Below are 21,250 nucleotides of genomic sequence, written 5' to 3'. Positions count from 1 at the left end.
AAAAGCGTGTACCACTATGTAGACCCAGCCCAATGGTGATGATTTTTCAGGCAGGGTCTCACTCTGTACTTCAGGCAAGCAAGGAACTCATGACAATCCTCTAGCCTCAGCTTCCTTGAGTGCTAAGATTACAGGCATGGGACGCTGCAGTCAGTTGAGACTTTCTTAAAGGGCTAATTCTAGACTCAAGAGGTAAATTTTAGACTGCCTGCCAAGAAAACACATGCGGGCACCGGAGTTTTCTTCCATCTCTGTTCACTTTCAGAGAGACATTGGAGACTAAAGCTGGAGGGAGCCAGCAACCCACCCGGAGAGGACACTTACACAGTTGCCTGAGAGGCCACCCCTCACCTCATTACCTGGAAGGGGGATTTCAGCTCAGCAGGTGCTCTTGTGAACAGAAACTGAATGATGATGCTGAATGGTATAATGTCTCCCACTGCTGGACTGTCTGCCACATGTTCACTTGTCTGGAAGAGCAGCGGCCTAGAAGGAAAAGCGGAGTTTATTCATGTGGTTCAGCACTAAAAGAGGTGATCTGGTAGGGGACTCATTCTGCTGTAATAATCTTCCTATTCCACTTTTTCTTTTCTTTTTTTTTTTTTTTTTTTTTTTTTTGAGACATGGTTTCTCTGTGTAGCCCTGGAACTTGCTCTGTAGACTATGTTGGAACTCAGAGATCACTTGCCTCTGCCTCCCAAGAGTGGAGATTAAAGGCATGCATCACTACCTCCAGGCCTAGATAGGTTTTTGAAGCCCCATTTAAAAAAAGAAAAAAATTCAGCCCCAAAGCCTGATCTGCTTTTAAGCTCCTTAGCACTCAGCACATATCAGTGGGTCTGATGTTACTTCACTGACAGCAACAGTGGGTCTGATGTTACTTCACTGAGAGCAAAATTTCCTCTAGGATAATTTAATTAACAGGCTGAAATCAACAAGCACAAAGCAAAACATTCATGTTGGTGTAAGTAACAGATTCTTAGCTTGACTGATCCTTGAAGGTTTCACCTTATCTAAATCTCTTCTTTGGGCTATAATCTAATATGAATGAACCCAACCATTTCTATATAGCCTTTCTAAATGGCGCTTATGTCTTTGGTATAAAGTTATTCCTCTGCTGATTAGTCCAGCGACTTATGCAAGTCTCCTTTCCTAGTTCCAAGTCTCACTCCACAATTTCATAGGAGTGTATGAAGGCCGGTCTACTCCACTACCGATCCTTGACCACTCTGTGCCAGGATCTGCATAGGAATGATGTGCTGTCTTTGGCTCTGAGTTCTTATGGATACAAGCTAGTGAGTCTATGTTGGCTTTAGAGGCTCACCTGAGGAAGTCACCAAGTCTTGGCTTCACTAAGAAGTCAGCAGCCACACTTCTTGGCAGATCAGACAGATAACTGATATGAGCCACAGAGCATAGCCCTGTCTGTATGTGGTCTCTTTCCTCAGCCATCCTAACTATGCCAATATGTGAAGGCAGCAAGCCTGTGTGAGACAGTACGATCCCTTCCTTCCTTTCACTAAGGAACATTTATATCAAGAGCCAGGAAAGTGTGCTCAATAGACACTTGGTTCTTGTTGGATCTAAAACATTAGGGAAACTTCCTTATAGTAATAATCCTACAAATACAACCTACCATACCTGAAAAAATGTTCGTATCTGAAGTGCTTATGATGGTTAACTTTGATTATCAACTTGATACAGTGTAGAATAACCAGAGAAGGAGCATCCCTAAGGGGCTGTCTGGACTGGGGCAGTCTGCGGGCATTTGTCTCAAAGATTTTCATGGGTTAATTGAGAAGAAGAACACCCTATTTGTGGGCAGCAGCACTTCACAGAAGGGGCCCTGGAAGGGCAGCCTGCACAAGCTTGTAAACACTGTTCACTGATCTCGACTGTAGGACTGGTGAGACTACTTCAAGCTCCTGTCACCTTAGCTGTCTTGCAGTGATGGAGTATAAATAGGAAATGTGAACCAAGTCCTTCCTCTCCAAGTTGCTTTTGTCCTGGTGTTTGATCACAGTAAAAGGAAACTAAGGCACTGCCTCATCAAATAACATTGTTTTGTTATTGAGTTTTTGTTTTGTTTTTTTATTTTTTCGAGACAGGGTTTCTATGTAGCCCTGGCTGTCCTGGAACTCACTCTGTAGACCAGGCTGGCCTTGAACTCAGAAATCCGTCTGACTCTGCCTCCCAAATGCTGGGATTAAAGGCGTGCCCCCCCACCACCCGGCCTGTTATTGAGTTTTTAATTATTGGGAAACTGTTTATTTTTATTGTCTGTTATCAGAAAGCCAGGAACCTAAGTCTTCCTGTGGCCGCACCGAGAATTAGCTACATTACTTTGAAAATGTTCAAAGCCAAGGTCATTTCAGTATTCCATGCTGAAGAAGTTCAGGTCCTCAGTGTAATGAATCGTGGAAAGGCTGCTGGGCAGTTTTCATTTTGCCTGGAGGCATCACCGTGAGCTCTCCTCTGTGTGGAAGACGCTGTCTTCACTACTCTGACAAAGCTGCTGCTTCAGTAAGGAAAGCACTGCAGCCATCAACACAACAGCTCAGGCTGAAGTTAAGCACTCACAGTATGTCAGGCACACAGAGCGTTTCTGAGATCAGCAAGGGGTCTCAGGCTTCACTGTCACAAAGTCACAACTAGTAAACTACTCACAATGAAAACTCAGCTCTCAGAAACAGCACAGGTCCGCACCCAGATCAGGTGACAGAACTATATAGGAACTACCCTACAAAGTTACTGCCGCCCTAACTTAGACTACAGCATTCCTCCTGTTCCAGGCACAGCACCAGATGGAAAACTGCCTGTACCCACAAGTTCCAAGGACAGAACAAGAAGCCGACATCCAGTTTTCCCAGCATTCATGGCCAAGTGCACTCTTTACCTCAAAGCACCATGGGGCTGGACTCTGGAGTCAAGTAGAAACAGGAAGTAGCGCTCAGACCTGCCAGTGTAGTGGGTCTGAGTGGCAGCTGCCCTCCAGATAGCAATGGTGCTTCATCAGACACCAGTCAATGACAGCCTCCCGGTAAAACTCAACTGTCAGCTCACAAAGATCTACACTTCATAACTTGGCTTATGTCTCCAGAGAGCAATCTGCCTAGCCAAAAATCTCAGTCAGCATCTAGGCAGGGAGATGTGAGTCATAGTATATCTGTAGAGCAGTGGATACCTGTGTGTCAAAACCCCTTAGGGGTGGGGAGGGTCAAACAACCCTTTCACAGGGGTTGTGTATCAGATATTTACATTACTATCATAACAACAGCAAAATGACAGTTATGAAGCAGCAACATATGGTTGGGAGTCAGCACAACCTGAGGAACTACAGTAAAGGGCTGCAGTGTTAGGAAGATTGAGTACATAGGTTAAACTTACTTTTATGTTACCCTAGGGTACAGATAGTGGCTTCACCTAGCTTGCTGCTGATTCCAAGGCCCCGTTGGCCTAAAAGTAGCTTTTTCCAACCTCAGAGGCGACCCTCTGGCTGGGCTCAGGTAAGGAAAAACCTAGCACATAAATTTCTATAGCTTATAGAAATTTATACAGGCAGGCTTAGGTGGGATTCAGAGGAGGACATCAGATTCCGTTATGAGCCATCTAAAGTGGGTGTTAGGAACTGAACTTAGGTCCTTTGGGTGATCTATAAACATTCTTAACCACTGAATCTCTAACCTCAGATTCAAGGTTTTTGCTCACTTTTTCTATAAAAAAAAGACCATTTCATTATTAAATATAATTTGGGTTTTTAAACTGTTTTATTTTTAAATTGGCAAAGACTTATGTTAAATATTTCAAAAGGCATTCCATTTGGAGATACCTCTATTTTAAATTCAAACTCTTAACAAAGCCAACAGTTTCCTACTAAGGAAATGGAAAAGAATTTTACTTGATGCAATCAATTTGATAACTATGTTTCTACTATTTAAAATGTTAAGATACAGATTAAAGGTTCTGAAAGTCCTGTAACAGATTTAGACCTCTGATTAGACCTTAAAGTAACTCTGACATCACTTATTCTTTTCAGGAAATAAACCAAAAAGTTGGGCTCTTTTAATCCAAATTATAAACCAAAACAAGACAAAAGAATCCAAACCAAGTCCCTAGTAACAGCCGTCATGGTAATTTGTATTTACGAATTCTGTTTCCTAGGCTGGGAGGCTAACTCATTCAGTAAAATGCTTGCCATGCAAGCATGATGGTCGGAGTTCAGATCCCTTAAAACGTGTAAATGCCTGGCCTGGTGGTACATGCTTATTATCCCAACTCTTGGAAGGCAGAGACCGGTGTTAAATCTGTGAACCCTGGGGTCAGGGTAATACACTGTCTCAAAAGATAGTGTGGAGAAAAACTCGAGAAACTCAGCATCAACCTCTCGTGTCCACACACATATGCCCAAATGTACACACACACACACACACACACACACACACACACACACACACACACACACACGCTGTCTTAGCTATGTTTTTAGGTGCTGTTATAAGACACCATGACCAAGGCAACTTATAGAAGGCTTTATTTGGGGCTCTCAGTTTCAGAGGGTTAGTTAGATATGTGACCACCAAATGAGAAAGCACAGCAGCAAGAAGGCGGATATGAGCTCACATCTTGAGACACAATATGAAGTAGGGACAGCTAATGAAAATAGCATGGCCTTTTGAAACTTCAAAGCCCACCCTTACTGACATGCCCCCTTCAACAAGGCCATGCCTCCTAATCCTTCCCCAAAACTTCCAAAACTGGAAGACCAAAATATAACACTCTGAACATCAACAAAACCGTCATATGAAATAAAAATAATTGTAGATGGGTGATATCTATGTAGTAAAAATGCCATTTCTAGTTGATTAAAAATGCCCCCTTCTCTCATCTGTTGCTTTTAAATCCTCAGGCCACACTGTGTTTTTTATTATGTTGACATTAGGTACACTATTCCTAAGTTTACAAGCCACATGTATCTCAGATACTGAGGTTGAAAACAATTTAGACCTGGTTCATGGCAGCTGGAAGAGTCAGTGATGTTTAACAGTTACTGTTCTTGGTGACTGTTGTAGCACACTGGGACACATAGCACTATTTAGTCTTTGCATGCACAAAAGGTGATGGCTTGGCCATGGTTTAAAAAAAAAAAAAAGTCAAACACTTCTTAAACACTGTACAAGGCTGAGGACCTGGTTGATATGGTTGTGACTGTGGAGAGCTAAGATGACGAAGCTGGTAGACAGTTTTGGGCTCCCTTCAGCCTCTAAACAGCCACCTCTTGCCTACCTCCACGTGTGACCCAATGTCCTCCTGACAATCAGATCAATCCTTTGCATCAACAGAAGGTCAAGATGACAGCAGATAATCTCTGAGGACTATAACAAAGTTCCTGGCTCTGTTTCAACCCACCCTTATCGGTCCAACAATGCATTAACCATTGCTTTGATTTATAATTTTATAAAAACTTTGTGAAATTGACACCATTTTAGAACATGGAATTTGGGGCAATCTGATTCTGTGTTCCTGGACTACAGCTGGTTATACTTGATTCTCTCACTATCTTTGAAAATGAATTTAAAGAAATCCTACAGAAGAAGAACACATGGGCCAAACATAACATTGTCAAGTGTCACCAGCAAACCTCAGTAAGCATAAGAAATCAGTGACTTTAAAGAGAGTGTTTAAAATATCAAATTTCAGGAGCAAAAGAAAACAGAATGACAAGGAATATAGAAAGCTGGCACGAATCAGGAAAGCCCAAGAAAGAACAGGGTGTGTGAAATAGATAAAGACAGAGGGAAGAAAGAAGGGCATCAGGGTGAAATAGATGCGGATGGAGGGCATCAGGGTGTGTGAAATAGAAGCAGAAGGAGAGAAGAAAGAGGACATCGGAGTGAAACAGACATGGATGGAGGACATCAGGGTGTGTGAAATAGAAGAGGACAGAGGAAAGAAAAAATGTGTCAGGAAACTGTAGGGGAAGCAGCCTCATGTTAGTCAGGAAGAAAACCCAGGAGGGTCTCAGGCCGTCAGGAAGCAGGCAGGGTGAGGAGCTACGAACAGCCTTCCTCTTCAGTCTACACAGTTGCCTCGTTTTCTTCTCATCTGGAGAACTAGACAGATGATTTTGTTTTATCTTCAGCTTCAGGACATTTAAAGCCAAATCTAAAATTTAGGAAGGAAGTTAATTTAATGGTTTATATGTGTTTGTCGCAATTACCCTTTAGGATATTCTCAATGCAAACTTCAAAAGATACAAGGAAAGCAAGCAAGCAAGGAAAATTAAGAGAGATGGAGGGAGGCAGGGAGGAAGCATCCAGGCACACATGTATGGAACGAGCTGTGTCTAGGCGGCCTGGCACACAGACACAGAGGGTGAGATGCTCATAAAGCAGGCCTAGTAAACACTGGCTGGTCAGTCAGTCAGTCATCTATCCCTGTGGAGCTCTAAGCCACTAAAGCTGTCTTTCTGACAAGACCAGTCTCTGCACTGGTCACTAACAGAGGAGCCTAAGGAGCCCTCCCTGCAGCTGCACTGGGTGTCACTCACATGTCACCTCCTGTCAGGGAACACAGCCTGAGCCCTCCCTGTCCTTGACTCCAGATGGGATCTGAAGCACCAGCAAGTAGAAAAAAAAAAAAAAAAAAAAAAAAAAAAAAAAAAAAAAAAAAAAAAAAAAAAGCCACCACCTGAAGCCTGAAGTACTTTCCAAAACAAAAGAAAATTAATTAAGGTGCTATGAAAAGCAGAAATTCTACACTGTCATTCTTAGAGATTATTCTAAATATAGTAGCACTTCCAAGGTTACATATTCTAGCCAGAAGGTAGAGTTAATTAGTCAAGTATTAGATCCCTTAGAAAAAAATTGTCTATTTCTAGTTTGGGAAAGTCACATTTAAATGAGTCATGGCTGCACAGCTGTCAGTTTTCAACCTGGTGGTTAAGGCTAAGCATGAAATGCAGGACAACAGAGGTCCTGCTGCTCCTGACCCCACATTGAGTACCAGTGCTACCTGCCACCAAACCTACCCCTCCCCAATTCTGAGAGAAGCCCAAGAAGGCAGCAAGGACACTGAGTCCAAGGCCCCGAGCTTAGAAACTCCCACAGAAACCAAAGTCAGAGAGAGGAAAGGTGAGCCCACTGTGGGACCGCACGCCATCTTCCCACACAGGACAGACTGTCTGAAGCCTGCAGGAAGTAAGGCTCTCTACAAGACATTTTAGGGGTCATGAAGGCTGCAGAAGAGAGTGATGCAGAAGGCTAAGGACCTGGGGTACACAAAGTTTCAAAGAAGGTTAGAAGGACTCCTGTTTGGAATTTATTGACTCTCACCACAGACCATGCAAGAGAGAAGTTCTGAAGGGAAGCTCTTTTGCTCTCCTGGGAGCTGTATTGGAGTTGTTGGGAAGCAGAAGCTAGCAACATGAAGTCTTTCAGTGGCAGGAATTTGCCACCAATCTCTTAAAATCTCAGATTTCTGGTATCTTCCTAGATAATACAGACAAATATTCTAATGTTTCTGGACCAATCAGAGTAAAAAACAAACAGCTCTTGTGACTGTTGTAGCACAGGAGCATGAAAGCATGACTGTGGTAACTGCCCTGGTGCACACCCAGGAGCGAGCTAGCTGCATCACGGAGTAGCTACAGTTTAAGGCTTTGCTTTGTTTTGTTTGTTTAGGAGCTTCCACATTGGCTTCTACGGTGGCTGCACCAGCTAACGTTCAGTAGTGAATAAGGGTTTCTCTTTTAGCACATCTTGGCCAGCATTTGTTATCCTGATGACAGTCATTCTTCCTTGGATGAGATGGAATTTCAGAAAAGTATTAATATACCTTTCTTTAATGGCTGAGGGTGTTGAACACCTTTTCAAATACTAACTGGGAATTTATACTAATTCCTTTGAGACTAGTCTGTTCAGCTGATTAAGCCACTGACTGATTGGACAATTTTGCTGGTGTTTATTTTTGCTCTTCTTTATATATCCCAGATATCAGTTCACTGTCCAGAGTATAGCTGATCAAGACCCTTCTTTGTTTTATTTAGTGTGTGTATGCACACATGCACATGCCAGTAGCCATTAGAGGGCAACGGCACTGGCCACTGACCTGACAACCCACCATGTAGATCACAGGCACTCAACTTGGGTTGTCAGGCTTGGCCAGGGCCTGTACGGAGCCACCTTACACTCCTCCCCCCAACCCCCCGCCTCTCCTTCCCTCCCTCTCTCCCTTCTTTCTTTAAGTTTTTCTTTTACCTTTCCTTCTTTTCTTTTCCTTCAGTTTTTTTCCTTTTGAGACAGGGCTTCTCTGTGTGGCCCTGGCTATGCTCAAACTCAGAGATCCCCCTGCTTATGCCTCCCATGTGCAACCATGCTCAGCTTAAGCTTTCTAATTTCATGTAGAACCCCTTGTCAACTTTTGAGGTTCAAAAAAAAAAAAGACCTGGAAACTAACCCACCCAAAGCTGTAAGGACCTCTGCAGCTTTATTGAACCTCTTGTCAACTGTGCCACTGAGGTCCTTTTCAGAACCTCTTTCTCAACTTCTGAGACTCCCTGTGCTGCTCTGTTTCTCCCGCTTCTTTCAATGTGTTTTCACCAGTATTTCAAACTTCTCATATTGACATCTTTGATCCAGTTTAAGTTGATTTTTGTGTAGGGTAAAAGTTAGGGACGTAGTTTCTCTCCACAGATAGAAACCCCCCTTTCCCTGTGCTAAGATGCTGTCTTTTTCTCTAACACATCTCAGATACATATGTCAAAGACTAGGTGGCAGGAAATGTAACTGATTTGTCTAGTACCATATAGCTCTGTTGCTATAACTCATTACACAGTCTGACATGCAGGTTCCAGGATTACTCTTTCTGCTTTGGGTATATAGAATTTTTATGCTTCTATGTTAATTTTAATAGTTCTGTGAAGAACATTACCAGGATCTTGATTAGGATCACATTGACTATAGCAACCACTTGGTAGTCTGTTTGTCTTCACAACATGAATTCTACACATCAGTCAGCAAATGGTGCTTTCCCTCCAATGCCGTCAGTGTCCTCAGTACCTTAGCGCTTTTGCTGCAGAGGTCATTACAAATTTGGGTGGGTTAATTTCCAGGTCTTTTATTGATCTGCTTTATGGCAAATGGGATTTCCCATATTCTTTCTTAGAAAGTTTGTTATTATATATAGAAAAAAGCCGACATTTTTGTTTGCTGGTTTTGTATGCTGCTGTTTTGCTGAAGTGTGTATTAGGTTTCATGGTTTTCTAACCAAATCTCTAGAATCTTTTAAATATAGGGTCATGTCATCTAAAAATAGGGATATTTTCCATTTTTCCTTTATTCTTTGTGTCCCTTCTTGAGACTGAGTACTATACTGAATAGGAGGAGAGAATGGGCACGCTGGCTGACTACTGACTTCACAGAGATTGCTTTCAGTTTTCCCATTTAGTATAATGCTGACTAAAGACCTAGCATGTGTAGCCTTTATTATTCTGAGACATGTCCCCTCTATTCTTGCTTTCTTCATTACGGGATTCTACACTTTGTCAAGGGCCTCAACTCAAACTCACATTTGAGTTGATCATGCAGTTTATATACAGAAGTTTATCTCTGAATTGTATTACATTTATTGATTTTCATCCTTGGTTGAAACCAAAAGGTCATAAGGTTTTTATTTTATGTAAATGAGTGTTTTGCCTGCATGTATGTCTGAGCACCACATGCATGCCTGGTGTAACAGAGGGCAGAAAAGGGTGTGGGATCTATTGGAAGTAGAGTTACAGATATGTGTGAGCTGCCAAGTAGGTGCTGGGAATAGAACACAGGTCTTCAAGAACAAGTTCTTTTGACTGCTGAGTTACTTCTCCAGCCCCATTATCATTTTTTTTAATGTCTGAATTATTAAGCATGTTAGGGGATGGAGACATGGCTCAGTGATAAAGCTGCTTACGATTTATTTTTGGAAGGACTGCACCTGCTCTGCGGCTCACAATCACCTGTTATTTTGGCTCCAGGGATCCCATGCCCTCTGCTGGACTCCAAAGGCTTTTGCACATACACGGTGCACATAAACTCTGATATACACGTGGACACATAAATTAATTAAAACAAATTTAAAACGACCTTCTGCATGTATGGCCTGGGGAAATAGTGCAATCTGTAAGGTCTTCTGCAAGCATGAAGACCTAAGTTCTCCCTCCAGAACTGTGTGAAATTCCTGGGCACGGGGCCTGTGCTTGCAGTCCTAGCACTGAGGAGCAGAGTGTGCAGCTCTCGAGGGCTTGCTAGACAACCAGCCTAAGCAGCAAGCTCCAGCCCATGAGAGATGCTACTTCAAAACAAAAACATTGAGGATGACAGGCATCTGAAGAATGGCACCCGAGGGTATTCTCTGGCCTAAACGCATGCCTGTAAGCACAGACAACCACACCTATGTGCATACACACGCAGATTTTGTATTTATCAAGGAGTCTGACTACAGTTCTCACATTCTGTCTTTACCTAGTTTGGGTTTCAGGATAACGCTGCTTATTCCGTGGCGTGGGTTTGGTAGTCGCCACCCTGACCAGTAGAGGGATTTTAGGACCGGCAGTGACATCATCTGGTCCTGGGCCCTTTGCTGGAAGACTTTTTGTTCTTTACTTCACTGACTGCTCTGTGTGTCCGTTTGAGTTATGTTTACTTGGTTTAGTTTTAGCAGGCCCCATCTCTGGGAATTCATCCATGTCTACACTCTCTAGTCTTTGTGAAGCCAGTTCTCAGAGTGTTCCTGATGACTCTGTGCACCTCGCTCGAGTGTAGAATAAACTTCTTTTTCATATTCAGTTTTATGACCCTTGGGTCCTTTCTTTATCTGGTTACTGCTCAAAGAACCAACTCTGGCCAGGGGAGAGCTTGTCTCCAGGGAGTGCTTTGACCCCTGGACTCAGATGACATCACAATTTTCTCTCCAGTAACTGTCTAAGGCGGGACTAGCCAGGAGCGCACAGGCCACAGAAGCAGCAGAGCAGCTGGGACAAGGTCTTTCCTGCCTCCATCTGAACCCAGGAGGTGGGGGCTGTCCTGCTGCCCTCTGTGCACTGGTCTTGCCAGGAGAGAGCTGGTCTCCCCAGGAGTGATGACACAGGCTTACAGACACACAGGAGGAACAAGTTCCAGCCAGAAACAGCAAGAACATCCAATACCAGAGATTATCAGATGGAGAAAGGCAAATGCAAGAATCTTACCAACAGAAACCAAGACTACTTGGCATCATCAGAACCCAGTACTCCCACCACAGCAAGTCCTGGATACCCCAACACAACAGAAAAGCAAGATTCAGATTTAAAATCACATCTCAGATGCTGATAGAGGATTTTAGGAAAGACATAAATAGGCTGGGCGGTGGTGGCGCACGCCTTTAATCCCAGCACTTGGGAGGCAGAGGCAGGAGGATTTCTGAGTTCAAGGTCAGCCAGATCTACAGAGTGAGTTCCAGGACAGCCAGGGCTACACAGAGAAACCCTGACTCAGAAAACAAAAACAAAACCAAAAACAAACAAACAAAAGAACAAAGAAAAAGAAAGACATAAACAACTCGCTTAAAAAATTACAGGAGATCACAGGTAAATAGGTAAATAGCCTTTAAAGAGGAAACACAAAAATCCCTTAAAGAATTCCAGGAAAATATAATCATATAGGTAAAAAAATTGAACAAAACACAGAGACAATTCTGGAGATAGAAAACCTTGGAAAGAAGTCAGGAGCCATAGAATCAACAGAATACAAGAGATAGAAGAGAGAATCACAGGGGCAGAAGATACCATAGAAAACATTGACACAGGAGTCAAAGAAAATGCAAAAAGCAAAAAGCTCCTAACCCAAAACATCCAGGAAATCCAGGACGCAATGAGAAGACCAAATCTAAGGATAATAGGTATAGAGTGAATACTTCCAATTAAAAGGCCAGTAAATATCAACAAAATTATAGAAGAAAAAAATCAAAGACGATCACAGAAGATAGATCTCCCATGCTTATGGATTGGCAGGATTAATATAGTAAAAATGGCCATCTTGCTGAAAGCAATCTACAGATTCAATGCAATCCCCATCAAAATTCCAACTCAATTCTTCATAGAGTTAGAAAGAGCAATTTGCAAATTCATCTGGAATAACAAAAAACCTAGGATAGTGAAAACTATTCTCAACAATAAAAGAACTTCTGGGGGAATCACTCACCATCCCTGATCTCAAGCTGTACTACAGAGCAATTGTGATAAAAACTGTATGGTATTGGTACAGTGACAAGCAGGTAGATCAATGGAATAGAACTGAAGGCCCAGAAATGAACCCACACACCTATGGTCACTTGATCTGTGAAAAAGGAGCTAGAACCATCCAGTGGAAAAAAGACAGCAGTTTCAACAAATGGTGCTGGCTCAACTGGTAGTCAGCATGTAGAAGAATGCAAATCGATCTATTCTCATCTCCTCATACAAAGATAAAGTCCAAGTGGATCAAGGACCTCCACATAAAACCAGAGACACTGAAACTAATAGAAAAGAAAGTAGGGAAGTGTAGGGCAGTGGTCTGTTCAGGCAACTTAGGCTCAGTGGAGTAACTGGCCTTGAGCCCTGAAGCCCTAGTGGGCAGTTTTTGCCTGCAGGGGGCGGAAGGAGTTTGGTTAAAACTCCTGAGTCTTTGGCTCCTGTTTTCAGTCACAACCAGTCACAGCTGCCCCTGCAGGAGATGTGTGCTCCACCAGGCAAATAATGCCCCAAGCTCCCAGCATTCTAGCTGGACCCTACCCCCAGTCATCTGACACAGCCAGACACGCCTCATGCCAAAGACAGATAGCCGCACTCCATACAATATAAGGAGCGTTTAGCCCACTCTTCCCTCTCCTGCTCTTTCTTACTTCTTGTTCCTTCTCTTGCTCTTTGTCTCCCCTCTTGCTTCCTTTCTTCCTCTCTTGCTCTCTTGACTTCATCCTCTCTCTCTTGCTCTTTGTTCTTTCTCTTGCCTTCTTGTTCTCTTGCTTCCTTTCTTTCCTTTCTCTTTCTCCTTCTTTTCCCCTCTCCTTCCTCTCTTTTATTTCTCTCTTCATGACTGGCCTATTTTCTCTTTCCTATAATAAAATATCTTACTTATTCATTGCCTCCTTTTTAACTAATCCACCGCTCAAACCACAGGCCTCAGCTGCAGAGAGAGGGAGAGACCCAGGCCGCAGCAGCGAGCCACCAGGGCCACACCCAGGCCCCACAGGGAAGAGCCTCAAGCACATGGGCACAGGGGAAATTTTCCTCAACAGAACACCAATAGCTTATGCTCCAAGGGCAAGAATTGACAAACGGGACCTCATAAAATTGCAAAGCTTCTGTAAGGCAAAGGACACTGTCAATAGGACAAAATGGCAACCAACAGATAGGGAAAAGATCTTTACCAATCCTACATATGATAGAGGGCTAATATCCAATCTGTACAAAGAACACAGGAAATTAGACTCTAGAAAACCAAATAACCCTATTAAAAAATGGGGTACAGAGCTAAACAACAAATTCTCAACTGAGGAATACCGAATGGCTGAGAAGCACCCAAAGAAATGTTCAACATCCTTAGTCATCAAGGAAATGCAAATCAAAACAACCCTGAGATTGCACCTCATACCAGTCAGAATGGCTAGGATCAAAAACTCAGGTGACAGCAGATGCTGGCGAGGTTGTGGAGAAAGAGAAACACTCCTTCATTGCTGCTGGGATTGCAAGCTGGTACAATCAATCTGGAAATCAATTTAGCAGTTCCTTAGAAAATTGGACATATTACTACCTGAGGACCTACCAATACCACTCCTGGGCATAAACCCAGAAGATGCTCCAACATGTAATAAAGTCACATGTTCTACTATGTTCATGACAGCCTTATAATACCCAGAATCTGGAAACAACCCAGATGTCCCTCAACAGAGGAATGGATACAGAAAATGTGGTACATTTACACAACACAGTACTACTCAGCTATTAAAAACAAAGAATTTATTAATTTCTTAGGCAAATGGATGGATCTGGAGTATATCATTCTGAGTGAGGTAACCCAATCACAAAAGAATGCACATGGTATGTACTCACTGATAAATGGATATTAGCTCAGAAGCTCAGAATACCCAAGATACAATCCATAAACTGCATGAAACTCAAGAAGGAAGACCAAAGTGTGGATACTTCGATCTTTCTTAGAAGGGGGAATAAAATATGCATGGAAGGAGTTGCAGAGAAAAAGTGTGGAGCAGAGACTGAAGGAATGACCATCCAGAGACCGCTCCCACCTGGGGATCCATCCCATATACAATCACCAAATCCAGACACTATTGTGGATGCTAACAAGTGCTTGCTGACAGGAGCCTGATATAGCTGTCTCCTGAGAGGCTCTGCCAGTGCCCGACTAATTACAGATGTAGAGGCTCACAGCCATCCACTGGACTGAGCACAGGTTCCCAATGCAGGAGCTAGAGAAAGGACCTAAGGAGCTGAAGGGGTTTGCAGCCCCATAGGAGGAATAACAATATGAACTAACTAGTACCCTCAGAACTCCCAGGGACTAAACCACCATCTAAAGAGTACAGATAGTGGGACTCATGGCTCCAGCTATATACATAGCAGAGGATGGCCTAATTGGTCATCAATGGGAGGAGAGGACCTTGGTCCTGTGAAGACTCTATGCCCCAGTGTAGGGGAATACCAGGGCCAGGAAGCAGGAGAGGGTGTGTTGGTGAGCAGGGGAAGTGGTGAGGGAATAGGGGGATATTTTGGAGGGGAAACCAGGAAAGCAGAGAACATTTGAAATGTAAATAAAGAAAATATCTAATAAAAAAAAAAGAAAAAACAAAGAACCACCTCTGTCTGATTGGTTCATATGTTACTCTTAGTGCCAGTTTCCTTAAGTCCTGCTCTCATCTAGAATGCTGCTTTGGGCTTTGGCTGGCTCTTGTTTTTCTAACGCTTTGAAGTATCCTGTTGGCTTATTTGAGATCTTTCTGATTTTTGCTATAAGCACTAGGGCTATAGACTTCTCATCAGAGCTGAGAAAGTTCTGATGAATTGTGCTTTCATTTCCACTTGATTCTAGTAAATTTAAATGCACTTCCTATGTCTTCAGCTATCCTGTTGGTCATTCAAGCATGTACTGAGAGGGAACTGGCAAGATGGCTCACTTTAATTCCTGAAATCCATACGGGGTGGGTGAGCAACAACCCCCACAAGTGCTCTTCTAATCTTAACAAGCATACTATGGCATACACGTGACCACAACTAAAATACAAACATAAATGTTATATAGTGTGTATGGCTGAGTTTATGCATGCATGTACACATGCACACAAATACACACACACACACACACACACACAAACACACACACACACACACACAGTGAGATGGTTCAATGGGTAAAGGTACTTCCCTTCAAGCCTGGAGACCTGGATACAAGCCGTAGAACCCAGGTTAAGGTGGAATGAGAAAACAGACTCTATAAATTACCCTCTGATTTCCATATGTTTGTCAAATTTCATAAACCTAAGCACACACAGTAGTAATAATAAAAATTTTAAAAGAGTATATTCTCAGTTTTCACATCTGTATAGTTTCTATAGTTACTATTGCTATTGGTTTCTTGTTATAGTAACTATAATTTGATAAGACATGGTACATTGTTTTAATTCTTTCATATTTGTCAAGACTTGTTTTCTGGACTGTTTTAAGAGGTTTCTATCTTAGCAGATCATATAATTTGAATCTGTTAGATGGGCTATTCTGCAAATGCCTGCTATGTCCATTCGACCTGTAGTATAGCTTAAGTCTGAAGTTTTGTAGTTGTTCTTGTTGGTCTTCAGTTTAAATGACTTATGAAAAATTAGGGTCTTGAGTCATTCATTATCACTGCATCAGGACCCATCTGACCTTTTAAAGATTTATTTATTTTTTATTTATATGAGTACATTGCAGCTGTCATCAGTCACACACTACAAGAGTGCATTGTATCCCATTACATATGATTGTGAGCCACCATGTGGTTGCTAGGAATTGAACTCAGGACCTCTGGCAGAGCAGTCAGTGTTCTTAATCACTGAGCCATCTCTCCAGCCCCCATCTGACTGTTTATGGCCATTAATTTTTGTTTTTATGAAACTGAGAGCATGTTGAGATCAAGCTATATTCTATGCTAAGTCACTTTATTTTGTGTAAAGTAGTGGTTTGTCAGGATGGACCTTGCCCTGACAGACTCCATTTTACAAACAGATTTGACTCCCATTTTGAGAATGGAAGATAATTACATGCAGCAGGTGGACTCACCAACACCACCATCTGTCCAGCACCACCCACAGCACAGACAGAAGATGACTTATTCCTAGCAGGAGAAATGGTGCTAACTTAGAAAGGTATGGGGGTGAACTGAGATAGTGGGGACACAAGAGTGCATTAAAATTGTATTAGTAAAATCAGGCCCAGGAATGGATCGGACACGCCAGAGCAAGAGAGGGTATAACTCCTTTACTTGAACCCCATAAAATGGAATAGACCTAGCCTGGTCATGGCAGGAGCCTGCACCGACCTGTCATTTGTTACCTGGAGTATGTATCAAGACTCAGGTGGAGAAGACCCAATCCCTCAGCTCAGTCCTCCACTGTTTGTTGACATGGCCCACTGACTGCTATCCACTCATCCATCTGCATGTCCCTCTGGACGTAGCCCCTGCCCCTCCTGCAGACTGGGTTCTGCTCTTGTGACAAACTCTGCTGCTGGCTACATCTTCAGTCTCTACTCTGATTGTTTTCACAACTTGATCCTTTCAGCAACAGATTCCTGAGGCTGCTTTGGATTTGTTATCTTATCAATATATTCATCTCATCTATAAACTATGCATCTTATCTATATACATTTCAATCCACCCATTTCTGAAAAGCTCCTGTAGTACTACTGTATAGCCTCTTTACCTTGTATATGTTCTGCAAAACATATATATATACATATATATGTATATATTTATTATATCCTGTGTGTTCTGATATGAGTTAATATTTAGCAATTAAGATATGAGTTAATATTAGCAATTAAGACTGGAATAAAAGAACCTGCATTCACCTCAGCTAGACTGCTAAGGTAGGCAGACTATCTGGCAAAACTGATGCAAGTAGTAAGTGTACTGTTACTCAATAAACTCTTACACTACAGAAAAACATGTGATCCTCCATTTTTCTGGCATACAGTATTCATGACAGAGTCCCTACATTTGGCACAATATGTAATTATAATTGTTATATCTTCTTGATGAATTATTCCCTTTATTAGTATGGACATGACCTTCTTTACCTGATCAGATATAGCATCACTTATACAGTCAATAGATCAGGGCCTTAGAAAAGTGGTGTCAATCAATCTCCCTGAAATGAAAACCAACAAAAGGAGCATCCTATCATAGTTACTGCTCCCCTCCTACTGAGCCTATAGCTCTCTCGCCCTCCCTGTCTCTTTCTAAAAGTTCCAGTATAGCACAGCCTCATTTCCTGACTGTTTTCACTGATCTAATAAACTCAGATAAAGAAGGTTCCAGCAATGCAGGCTGCAGACTTTAGAAAGAAACTGTCCCTTCAGGGGTAAGGTGATGGGGCCTGCTGGAAGGCAGGTTCTGTATTTTAGAAACTGTGTCTTTAGGCCTTTCTCTGTCAGCTCATAGATCCACACCGGCATCTACACTGACAATGTCAAGAGTCAGAGTCTTCAGGCATTTGGTGCTCAGGGGTTAATGTCATACTGCAGAAAGGCAGGCAAGGACAGGGTCTTGACAGTTCTGACACATGTGTCACATGAGGAAATGCAAAGCCTGTAGGGGCAGATCAGGAATGTCAGCATTTTTCTGAGGCAGCATTCTGTTCAACTATGAAAAGGTTTTTGCTGCCTGAGGGACTCTAATGGAGACAGCAAAATGTAAATGTATGCAAGAAGCTTGCTAGCTTAATTACCTAGTCCACTGAAGTTACCATCAGAGAGAGTGCCCAGAGGCACATGGCAGCATGCTGTGGAAAGGGAGAGCTAGCTAGGGCTTTGGGGCCTGGGGGAGGAGGAGCCCTGTAGCTGAGATCTTAACTGGAGAAAGATCTGGCTGGCACTGTCCTCCCCCCTCGCAACGGAAACATTTTCAGGGAAGTTATATTATTCTTTAGCTCTTCGACTATTTCTAGATGGAAAAGCAATATGAGGAAATTAACAATAAAATGATTGGCTTTTCTCACTAACACGTAAAGCTGAAGTAGGAAATTTGAAAAGTCAAAACCACTGCTGATGTAAAGGACAAGACTTTACTGGTTAGTTTGTCCTGCTTTCCTTCTCCATACAAACATGGAGCAGTGTCTATGGTATAGCGGGCCACGGCAACCACCTCCTTGGTAGCCTGTTTTTATTTATTTTTTGGTTTTTTAATTTAGTGTTACATTAGGAACATTTTGGTTTTGTTTTTATAAAATTTTAAGAGCCAATCCAATATTGCCCATTATTCACCTGGACATGGTGGAAGAGTAACTTTGAATGACCTGTAAATGACAGCCAAGATCCAGCATGCACGGGGCTACTGGCTGATGGCTAGCTCTTGTTAGAGGGCTAAGCAATTATGGAAAGGATGCAGTTTAATAATCATGGGTCCTAGGGCTGGGCAGTGGTTGTGCACACCTTTAATCCGAGGAGGTACAGGCAGGCAGATCTCTGAATTTGAGGCCAGCCTGGTTTACAAAGCTAATTGCAGAACAGCCAGGGCTACAACAGAGAAAATCCAGACCAAAACAAACAAACATCAACGAATCAACCAACCAAAAAGGGAAGGAAAGGAAAAGAAAGGGTCCTTCTGCTACAGCTGTTCTACACTTGTCTTGGAAAAGAAAATAATATGTGATTAATAAGTTTTGTGAGTTAGTAAAACAGGGGCCTATGATTAGGTGACTTAGAAGAGATTTCTTCTGGGGTTTAGTATACTCTCCTGGATAAAGAACATGTTCCCTGTGAAGCCTAGGAAACAGGCCCTCAGAGCTGGCTTTCTATCTTCGCATTATCCCACAGGAAAGCTTTGCAAAGTGCCTCCTCTCCCTGGGACAGCTCAGAGAAGTTGTCAGAACCTGTCTTTTCTTAATGACAGCACTGGCAGAAGCAGAGCCACCTATTCACAGCTCCTCTCTCCTCAAGCCTCAAACACATTCTTTACATACCAGGCCTGGATTTGAACATCCTAAATATACTACCGTTTTATTTTACTTGTTAATCTAGCTTAATACCATTACCTCAGTCTGATCAAATAACTACAAGCCAGAATCAGTTCAGTAGGTTTCTGCAGAATGACATATCAGTAGGAATATTTTGGTACTAATCATTCTCTGTCGCATTTTTTTCATTTAATTCAAGTATGTGGGATGCTCTGTAGGCAGGATGCAATCCTGTTTATAGGCCTGAGGCAGCAAGGAGCGCCCAGAAGAAAGGGCGCATGCTTTCATTTCAGGGTTTGGAGAGCAGAAGAAAACACTGTGCCCACTCAGCAGAACTGCAGCTCAGGAGTCAGGGCCCTGTGAGGAAATGGGAAGCTTTGCAATCCAAACATCATTGGATCCTAAAACCACTGTAGGCTAAAATAACCAAGTAGACATGTCAGAGAATACTACAGAAAATGAGGGTCACTCTTGTTTCATGAAGTGTACATGTGGTTCTGCATGTACATGTATAACAGAAGCTTGAGCTCCTAGGTTTGCATGCAAGTATATGGCAGGATTGGTAAGACTGAATTAAACTCGAGGTGTTGTATATATAAGCCGGTCTAGTGCTTGCTCTCCAATTATACTTAGCTGCTGTTTTTCTGATAGGGTCTCTGTAGTGCAAGCTGCCTGCCCTTGAGCTCTCCTGAGTGAGAACTGGGGTGACAGGCATATAGTGCCAGATCAAGCTCTAAATTACAAGAATAATAATAATAAATCTCAGGCAAGCACTGTGGTACATTTCTATAATCCTAGAACTCAGGAGGTTGAGGCAGGAGGATTTCAAGTTCAATCCTGGGTCATCATATAGTGAAACCCTACCAGAAAAAATAAACAAACAAAACAGAATTAAGAAACCCCCAAACCCTCTTACCATCTATCATGGTCAAAAGTCTGAAACAGATCTAGATTGACTACTACTCTATCGAGAGCTGGAGGGTGGGGTGGGGTGGGGGCTGTCCCTGGCTCTGTTGCCTGCCTGTGGATCCTATTCCCTACTGCACTGCTTTGTCTGCTCTCAATGGGAGAGGATGTGCCAGGGTGTGTGGGTACCAGGGAGGAGAGCTCTCCAAAGTGGGGAGGGGCAGGAAGAGGGGCTGTAATGAGGGGAGTACTGGGAGAAGGAAGGCTGTAATCTGGATGTAAAGAGAATAAATTAATTTACAGAAAAAAGTATGATTTTTAAAATATATGCATTGGTCAACAGTAATTTTTGATTCTGTAAATAGGTATAAGAAGTTACCCATGCCTGACTGTTCTTTTGACATTCTTTTTCTCATGTGAAAATTGAATATTTCCCATCTTAAGTGGTTAATCAGTCTTACATAAAACTTATCCTCAAACCAAGCCAGGCACTCGTGGAGCATGAATATATAAAGTCTTTTTGTTTGTTTTATATTTAGTAGAGTTTAAAATCTTGGCTGTTAGCTGGGCGTGGTGGCGCACGCCTTTGATCCCAGCACTTGGGAGGCAGAGGCAGGTGGATTTCTGAGTTCGAGGCCAGCTTGGTCTACAGAGTGAGTTCCAGGACAGCCAGGGCTACACAGAGAAACCCTGTCTCAAAAAAAAAAAAAAAAATCTTGGCTCTTACTGTGGTACAAGACCAAAATAAGAACAATTTTTAGACATTGGGTTTCATTGTAATAAGGCTGTATTTCAATGACCCTCACATCACCAAAGGATTTTACCTCCATTGTAGCTAAGCTGAGAGTTGATAGTTCTGCTGCACCACGAAATGAATTGTAGGCTCGATTTTTGGATACAGACTTACTGCTATGGTCAAAGCTATTTGACTTGAGAGAGTGACTTCATTCTCAGCCCACAGAGAACAGGATACATTCATTTAAGAAATGGTATAGGTATTAAGTTGGTCTATCCATAAAGTCATTCGCCAACTGTTTCAATGAACAATGGTGGCACAGACATTGGATGAGGGTAAGAATTTGGTTCATTAGCTGTGATAACTTGGAAAAGCATTCATCTCAGAGAAAGAGTA

General features: G+C 42.5%; 1 protein-coding gene across 4 annotated transcripts in view; it reads right to left on the bottom strand.

Annotated features, from left to right (window-relative positions):
* Positions 1-21,250, bottom strand: part of Cog5 (component of oligomeric golgi complex 5) — a 305,629-nt gene that overhangs the window by 19,198 nt on the left and 265,181 nt on the right. For 3 of the 4 annotated variants that reach the window (XM_031357459.1, XM_031357460.1, XM_031357458.1), the window contains exon 20: positions 360-486. In XM_031357459.1, coding sequence (XP_031213319.1) covers positions 360-486 — 127 coding nt within the window. Of the gene's footprint in view, positions 1-359; positions 487-5,632; positions 6,163-21,250 lie in introns of those variants that run through there. The other variant, XM_031357461.1, reaches the window with a different exon arrangement.

This window comes from Mastomys coucha, unplaced genomic scaffold, assembly GCF_008632895.1.
Source record: "Mastomys coucha isolate ucsf_1 unplaced genomic scaffold, UCSF_Mcou_1 pScaffold6, whole genome shotgun sequence".
Taxonomy (NCBI): Eukaryota; Metazoa; Chordata; class Mammalia; order Rodentia; family Muridae; genus Mastomys; species Mastomys coucha.
This window is presented reverse-complemented; position numbering and strand designations above follow the sequence as displayed.